This window comes from Protobothrops mucrosquamatus, unplaced genomic scaffold, assembly GCF_001527695.2.
Source record: "Protobothrops mucrosquamatus isolate PMUCROS unplaced genomic scaffold, P.Mucros_1.0 scaffold298, whole genome shotgun sequence".
Taxonomy (NCBI): Eukaryota; Metazoa; Chordata; class Lepidosauria; order Squamata; family Viperidae; genus Protobothrops; species Protobothrops mucrosquamatus.
This window is the reverse complement of record NW_015386641.1, coordinates 611,775-620,477: the sequence shown is the minus strand read 5'-3', so window position 1 is coordinate 620,477 and position 8,703 is coordinate 611,775. Positions and strand designations below refer to the sequence as shown.

General features: G+C 37.9%; 1 protein-coding gene across 1 annotated transcript in view; it reads right to left on the bottom strand.

Moving 5' to 3' along the window:
• The window catches only part of FNDC3B (fibronectin type III domain containing 3B), a 201,170-nt gene that overhangs the window by 109,460 nt on the left and 83,007 nt on the right, over positions 1 to 8,703 (bottom strand). Inside the window, exon 3 of the mRNA XM_015814932.1 lies at positions 4,143 to 4,219. Coding sequence (XP_015670418.1) covers positions 4,143 to 4,219 — 77 coding nt within the window. The remainder of the gene's footprint in view (positions 1 to 4,142; positions 4,220 to 8,703) is intronic.

Sequence of the window (8,703 nt, the reverse complement as noted above, 5' to 3'; positions counted from 1 at the left end):
AGGGAGGAGAGAGAGAGAGAGAGAGAGAGAGAGAGAGAGAGAATGAGAATATTCCTATAGTACTTTACATTTTTGCAGGATAGGGTTCAGGGATGATGTATAATCAAAGTTTATACAAAGCATAAGAACATTTAATAAATATACTCTTTTAAAATTGTGACTTATTAAAAATGCTTGCAGAAAGATGTGAATGTTTGTATGTCTGTCCATCTCTCTACCTTACATAGGATTGGTTATGAGCTTGTTAAATGTTTGACTGATACATAAATATGCTGGCTCTAAATTCCAGCTGTTGGAAATTCTTGTACCACAAGTCTTTCATCTTAACAAATTTGCGAAAGAGAACTCTGTGAATTTGTGTTTGGACTTACTAGCAGTGGAATTCCAGAAGTGGAAATAAGAATTCTTAGTTGGGCACAATGTCTTGAAGACATGCAGATTGTATCATAGCATCCTTCTGGGAGGCATGATGGTGGTTTCCCTCTTTCCTCTAGGATTAGTTTTGGTACTGATGGAGTCTAATCCTCAATCCTCACTACATTTACTGCCTCAGGCTTGATTCTAGGTGAGGATACTGACTAATATCCACCAGCACCAGGTTAGTTATTGTCAGTATATTGATTAAATACAGCTATATGTCTTAATCTTTGGTCTGCCAAGTAACGTCAATGAGATTCTCTTTCAGTGTCTTGAAGCTATGGGAGTGGTTTCAGAAGAGCAGCCTCGGACTCAACTCTGATAAGACTGAGCAGCTGTGTATTTTTGGGCCACCTGGATACAGAGAATTTTTGCCTATGGTTATGGATGGAATCGCCCTACAGAATTCCTTCTAGGTGGGACTCATGGTTCCTGGTCAAAGAGCAGGTGGCAGTTGCGACTTGGAGAACCCTGGCACAAATTTATCTTGGGTACCAGCACCATTTATTTTTCAATTAGGAGGCCATATGCCTACGCTGCTTTCATCTATCACTGCTTCTTAGCTTTTGTTACTATTCATTGTTTTCAATCATGCACATCACCTTACGCTAGTGTTGACTGGAAAACTCTATAACTCGATTGATTAAATAAATAAATGCCCTAATAAAGCATAATTTAAAATAAGTATCAAAAATGAATGTCAAATATGATAATAAAATCATGACAGAATTATGAATAAATATCCCTTGAAGTAGGCTAGATCAAGAGATAGACATGGCGGTCGACTTCCGGTGGGACGGCGCGCCGATGGCGGCTCTTTTCGGAGCCGTCCGCTTGGGAAGGCGTCAGAGCCAGCATGAACAGCGGTCAGCAGCTGTTCAGCGGCTTGGAACCTTGTGCCCCGGGAGAAGGGGTCGAGGTGAGTACTCCTGGATAGGAGTAGAGTCCCAAAAGCTCTCCCTTTATCTCGGGAGAGCGANAAAAAGAGTATTTCATGAAACTTGCTTTGCATGGGACTTGAGAACAATGATAAGCAATTGATTCCCTGGCAAACTGGGAGCCATTAAGCAACACAACTGCAGAAGAAGCAGCTTTATACAAGATCAGATGTTTTCCTCTATCTGGCCTAGACTTGAACTTACTTTGACTGACAGCTGCTCTCAAATCTCCCCCATCCTGTGCTATTTCTTCCTTTTAATTAGAGACTTCTAATGTAGTACAACTGCAGCACTGAACCAATCCTGGTTGATATTGAAAAGTTAAGCATACTCAGATATAGTTAGCGCTGGATGAGAGATTACCAGAAATCCCACAACCGGAGACTAAATTTGGACATCTGGAAAATAGCTTCCTAGAGAGGAACGTAATGGTAAACCAAGTTCATCTATTGCCAAGAAAATCTCACAGACATATTTGTGAAGTTACCAGAAGTGGAGCTTGACTTGCTTTAACTTCATTCCTACATAGTTCTTACTCTAATTCAGATCTTATTCAGATAATGACATAAGACCCTCATGCCTTGGCTACAACTTGTCTACTGTAACCTGCTCCACATGAAGCTATTTTTGGAGTTAACGTGGAAGTAGGATAGGGTTCAGGGATGATGTATAAACAAAGTTTATACAAAGCATAAGAACATTTAATAAATATACTCTTTTAAAATTGTGACTTATTAAAAATGCTTGCAGAAAGATGTGAATGTTTGTATGTCTGTCCATCTCTCTACCTTACATAGGATTGGTTATGAGCTTGTTAAATGTTTGACTGATACATAAATATGCTGCCTCTAAATTCCAGCTGTTGGAAATTCTTGTACCACAAGTCTTTCATCTTAACAAATTTGCGAAAGAGAACTCTGGGAATTTGTGTTTGGACTTACTAGCAGTGGAATTCCAGAAGTGGAAATAAAAATTCTTAGTTGGGCACAATGTCTTGAAGACATGCAGATTGTATCATAGCATCCTTCTGGGAGGCATGATGGTGGTTTCCCTCTTTCCTCTAGGATTAGTTTTGGTACTGATGGAGTCTAATCCTCAATCCTCACTAGATTTACTGCCTCAGGCTTGATTCTAGGTGAGGATACTGACTAATATCCACCAGCACCAGGTTAGTTATTGTCAGTATATTGATTAAATACAGCTATATGTCTTAATCTTTGGTCTGCCAAGTAACGTCAATGAGATTCTCTTTCAGTGTCTTGAAGCTATGGGACTGGTTTCAGAAGAGCAGCCTCGGACTCAACTCTGATAAGACTGAGCAGCTGTGTATTTTTGGGCCACCTGGATACAGAGACTTTTTGCCTATGGTTATGGATGGAATCACCCTACAGAATTCCTTCTAGGTGGGACTCATGGTTCCTGGTCAAAGAGCAGGTGGCAGTTGCGACTTGGAGAACCCTGGCACAGATTTATCTTGGGTACCAGCACCATTTATTTTTCAATTAGGAGGCCGTATGCCTACGCTGCTTTCATCTATCACTGCTTCTTAGCTTTTGTAACTATTCATTGTTTTCAATCATGCACATCACCTTACGCTAGTGTTGACTGGAAAACTCTATAACTCGATTGATTAAATAAATAAATGCCCTAATAAAGCATAATTTAAAATAAGTATCAAAAATGAATGTCAAATATGATAATAAAATCATGACAGAATTATGAATAAATATCCCTTGAAGTAGGCTAGATCAAGAGATAGACATGGCAAGGATTTTAGGAATGCACCTTATTGTAGTAAGGTAGGTTATCAGAATTTTGAAAGCCTAAGTTACTCCCTGTTCCACAGTATACCATTTTATTTTATAAAATAAAATGAAATAAAAATCAAGGTGAGATAAATTTGAATTTCTTTCTCATGCTTTCTCAGAATCTGTCCCGCAAGTCCCTCCTCAATGGCTCTCTCACTCCTTTTTTGTTCCCAAGGTCAGTTCTACATTCCTTCACAAGTTCAGCATCAGCAAAAGGACCATAACTATCTCATCCTGGAGCACTTAAAAGAAAATAAGCTGACAGGGCCTACCAGATGGAAATGGGAGAGTCTCTTTAAGATAGGCAGAACTCTGGATGTCTTCCCAGATTAACAAATACCTGGTCAGTTGCTGGAAACTAGCAACATTATTAAGAACATATTTCAGCTCCTTCTGATCTATATGTTTAAATGTATGGAAATCAATCACAGAATGTATTTGATTTTTCTACCAAGACAGAAAGGAAAAACAATCAATGAAATCCTTATCCATTTTTGCAATGGAAATGCATTAAGCTGAGGTGGAAAAAGCAGTTGATACTCAACCCAAGAGATGACATAATAAACATTTCATCTGACAGAGTAAAAAATAGGAACTGTCATAATAAAAGAAGCCAAAACAGAATTACTAGAAATGCCTGACTTATAAACCAGTGTCAAAATTATCTCCCTTATGGCCTGAAAAAAAATAAGGCAATGCACTATAATGTCACAGTGAGTAAGAATTCTTTCCCTACAGCTCATAGTAATTAAGTACCGGGCAAAGAGTTGCTGTTGGGAATAAAACCTATGCTGTTTTTTAGATTTAACTAGTCACTGTCCACATACACTCATATCATGCCTTTGAAGCCAGTCTTGAAAGCTTGACATTTGACTGTTTTTCTTTAAACGAAAGAGAGAAATTACAGAAATGCCATTACAGAATTGGTGGAGATTACACAATCCAGCCGTGCCACATTCTCCTGCTGAAGGAAACATACCTGTGATATATAACCTGGAGGCACATGTATGGGAGGAATAGATCCATTGGGGGACATCATAGGTACCTCTGCAGGTCCTGTGGAACAGGAAAAAAGAAAATTAATTAACTGAAACACAATTAATGTAGTGCACTCTGCTGAAAATTTCCAGGATAATTTGGTTTTGTTATAAAGCCCATATTTGGGGGGTTACATGGAAGAGAAAGTCACACTTTTATACTTATTTCCCCAGTTGAGAGAATCTATCTTGACTGGTTTTGTACGGATTGCATATTAGAGTCTTCTGGCTTTGGGGGTAGATTATCAATACTAACAAATGATAGATAGACAAACTTGGGCTGCAGCTATTCTTGTAATGGTATTGTTGATGTTGAAGCAACCACTGCTTCCAATGTGTTCTGGTTTCCTGCAAACCATACTTTCCTTCTCACACACCTACATGATAGTTATGAGAATGCACAACTGTTTCTAAAGTAACATGAAATAAACTAATACAAGGGCAGTAGCCACACATCTCTCCAGATACAAGAGTATTTTTGTTAAGAGTTTCTAAACACAGGTTTGCAGTAACCTTTCCAACACTCCTAGTTACAATCAAACACCTATGTCAACTTCGAGCAATTTGGTTTATCGTGCTTACACCCAGATCTGATTCACAAATCTTGAGTATCAAACATGGGTACATCCTGGTTTACATTTGGAGTAACAACATGAGGCTGAAATAATCATATTGACTTTCATGACTGATACATTTTCATCCAATAAGAATAGCTCTTGCTATATCTCAAAATCTAAACTGCACCAGAAATTGTTGATTGATGCTTTACAATGGTAATAAAAACTTAGGTGTTACTACATACTACAAAATAATTTTGGATAATTACATTCACAGGGAGCTACTCAGATGTAGCGAAGACATTTAAGGAAGCAACTATATAACAACTTAAAAAATCTGAATGGTTCAATAAATCAGAATTATGATCCTTCAAAGATACGCTCAGATATGCTAAAGATACCTGTTTGATAATAGCTAGAGAAGAAGACTTAAGGGGACTCTTGCTGATGGTCAAAAACCAGATAATGTCAACAGGCAATGACAACCCAGTGGGAAGTTAAACAACAGGAAGCTGACAGTATCAAACTTAATTTTTCATAATCACAAAAAGTCACAAGAATGATATTCGTAGCCATGCAATAAAGGGATGTCTACTATTTGAGAGAACTATGGTAGATCTAGACCAGAGGTCTACAAACTTAAGACTTGTGGACTTCAACTCCCAGAATTCCCTAGCCAGCATGGCTGGCTGAGGAATTCTGGGAGCTGAATTTCACAAGTCTTAAAGTTGCCAAGTTTGGAGAAATATTAAACTGCAGAGATAGAATACTGACAACTTAAGAAGATGTTGTCAAGGCAATATTTATTCCAATTATAATATCTCTTTGGATAATCATCAAAACTGAACAATGAAAAGTTGATTCCTCTGAACTGTGGTACAATACTAGGGAAATTGTTGAGGAACCTTGGAATGCAAGAACAAACTTCCCTACACTGCTTACAATCATCTTGGGTGGCCATATAAATGGTCTAAATAAATAAACCTGTCCTAAATGAAATAAAAGCAGATCACTCACTGGAAACATCATTATGAAATTAAAGCTTTGATATTTTACACACATAATGGAAAAACATTGGAGAAGACCTTGAAGATTGGAACAGGGAAGGCAATTGAGAGAGACTGACATAAAACAAGATAGAATACAGCTGGAAGGGACCTTGGAGGTCTTCTAGTCCAGTCCACTGTTCAAGCAGGAGAACCTATACCATTTCAGACAAGTGACTGTCCAGTCTTTTTTTAAAAGCTTCCAGTGATGGAGCACCCACAACTTCTGAAGGCAAGCTGTTCCACTGGTTAATTGTTCTCACGATTAGGAAGTTTCTCCGTAATTCCAGGATATTTCTCTCTTTGATCGGTTTCCAACCATTGTTTCTTGTCCTGCCCTCTAGTGCTTTGGAGAATAATTTGACCCCCTGTTTTTTGTGGCAGCCCCTCAAATACTGGAAAACTGCTATCATGTCACCCCTATTTCTTCTTTTATTTAGACTGGCCAACCCAAGTCCTGCAGCCGTTCTTCATATGTTTTAGTCTCCAGGCCTTTGATCATCGTAGTTGCTCTTCTCTGAACTTTTTCCAAAGTCTGAACATCTTTTTTGTTGTATGGTGTAAGGTGGCTAGTGACTGTCACTGATGACATAAGTGTACATTTACAAGAACTCAAGGGAACTATTACTGATGCAGAAAAGTGATGTTTATTGGGTTATAAAGAGTCAGAAGCAACTGAAAGATAGAACAACAATTGATACAGAAAAACTCAGTCAATTCACAGGGTACAAGATACAAGCTAGAGATGTCAAATTCAAAACTTGGTCTTGTTGCTATTTATGGCACACTAACTCTTGATCCTACCTAGAGATCCAGCTATGTGCAGAAACATTCACAAAGATCTGCAAGCAACGTTTAGGTTGTATAAAGAACGTAGTAAACCACATAATGTGAATACTGTCCTCGCGTAAAAGAAACAGTTGCAGCTTAGTTTTAAAATGTTTGAAACTACTTTGTGAAAAAATGCACAATGTGAGAATTAAATACAGACCAAATTGCTACTCACATGGATGAAGTTTTTGACATCTGCATCTAGATATATATATATATATTTAATCACAGTCGCATTCAGTTTTACATATGTGAAGAACTATCTCAGGAACATATGAAAATCACAAAACTCATCACCTCAGTATTCCAGTATTGTAACCAAAGTATGTGGTTATATAAGCAAGAGACTTAAAAGTTTCCACTCAAAGCTCCAGCCTTGGATGTGAAAAAATTCCTTTCTGGAGGATCAAATGTAAATATAGTGTAACTTAAGGATTAGAATCCTGAACTAAAAGTTACATAAATCTAGGTAAAATGGAAAATAAAAACCACAGACATAATAGCTTAAAAGTAAACTTCCTCAAACTGTTAACCTCCAGCGATCTTGGGATCCTAATTCCTAGAGTTCTTTTCTGGGAATTGTACTCCCAAAACATCTAGAGGAAAATCTATGGGGCAGAGACTTTGTTTAGAAGAGAACAGGCCAATTAATTTCACTAACATCATAAATCATCCAAAGTTACAAGGCTAGAATTCTGCCCAAATTTCCACTGTATGTAAAAATGGTGGGAATGGGAGCAATTTACGGGAGCAATTTATGACCTTACCCACTGGCTTTATCAATGACTTTCCTAGTGGGAAGCTGGTAGGGAAAATCACAAATGGCAATCACATAATCAAGGGACTCTGCAACCCTTTGTAAGTAAAAGTCTGTTGTCAAGGTGCCAAATTGCAATTATGGGACCGTGGGGATGCTGTGATGATTGCAACTTTGTTGACTGGTTGTAAATTCCCCATGTTCTCTACTGTTATAACTTGGAAGAGTTTCTGAATTAAAACGGTCATAACTTGAGGGCAACCTATATACACATCTTCGTTAAACAACAGCTTATGAGGTTCTATCAAATTAAAATGAATCATGACTCTGTTGCACAGTTTAAAGGCCATATTTATACATAAGTATGGTTGGCTACTGTGAGCCAAAACCATAGCCAGAAAAGAGGACTTAAACCAATATTCAGCTTCATTTAACAATCATATTTTAATGCAAATTAGTCAAATGCTCACCAACTAAACAGGAATTAGATTATAAAGAAGTAGCAATTATCTGAAGTTATGATTCTTGGTTTATATATATAAGAAATGAGCTGGAAAGAAAAAAAACTCAGAATAAATCCCCATTAAATTTTCCTCACAGGAAGAAAAGAAGCATGAAAATCCATCACTTAGCTGAGATTCATTTACACAGGGCTACATCTTGGTTAGATTATTATATGCAAGGCAACCTGAAATGAGTCTTGCCTAAGCAAATGTCTATGGAGATTCTCAGTCATCCAGATCATAGTTGTCTCAAATGTGCTTTTTTCTTCAAAAGGCTTCCCTGAGAGAACAGAAAATGACATTTCGCTTCTCATCCAAGAAGCTTCATCAGTTCTGATGGGGGGGGGGATAGAAGGATAAGTACTGATAGTTGAGAATAGGATGGAGGGGGAAATGGAAGGATTGTATTTCTTTGCAGTCATCTGGTCATTAGTACTCTCTGAGAGTGCGGACAGCTCTATTACGGCAACTTGGGGGTTCATTCGTGCTGCTTTTGAATTTGGCAGAACTCGAATTTGGAATTATTTTAGTTGGACAGCCAGCTAATCAGGGCTAAATAAATATAAAACAATAAACAGATTTAATTCAGATCCCGAGGATCTGCTGCTTGAGGCAGGTGCTGTGTGGGTCAGTGTTTCCCAAAATTAACATACTATTTTCCACTTTTAGTTCAAAGCAGGTGTTACACGCTTTTATATTCAAATTCCCTTTGCAAAAGAGTTATTCTAGTCTCCCTCTCTCTCTCAGAGTTATTCTAATCTCTCTCTCTCTCTCTCTCTCTCTCTCTCTCTCTCTCTCTCTCTCTCTCT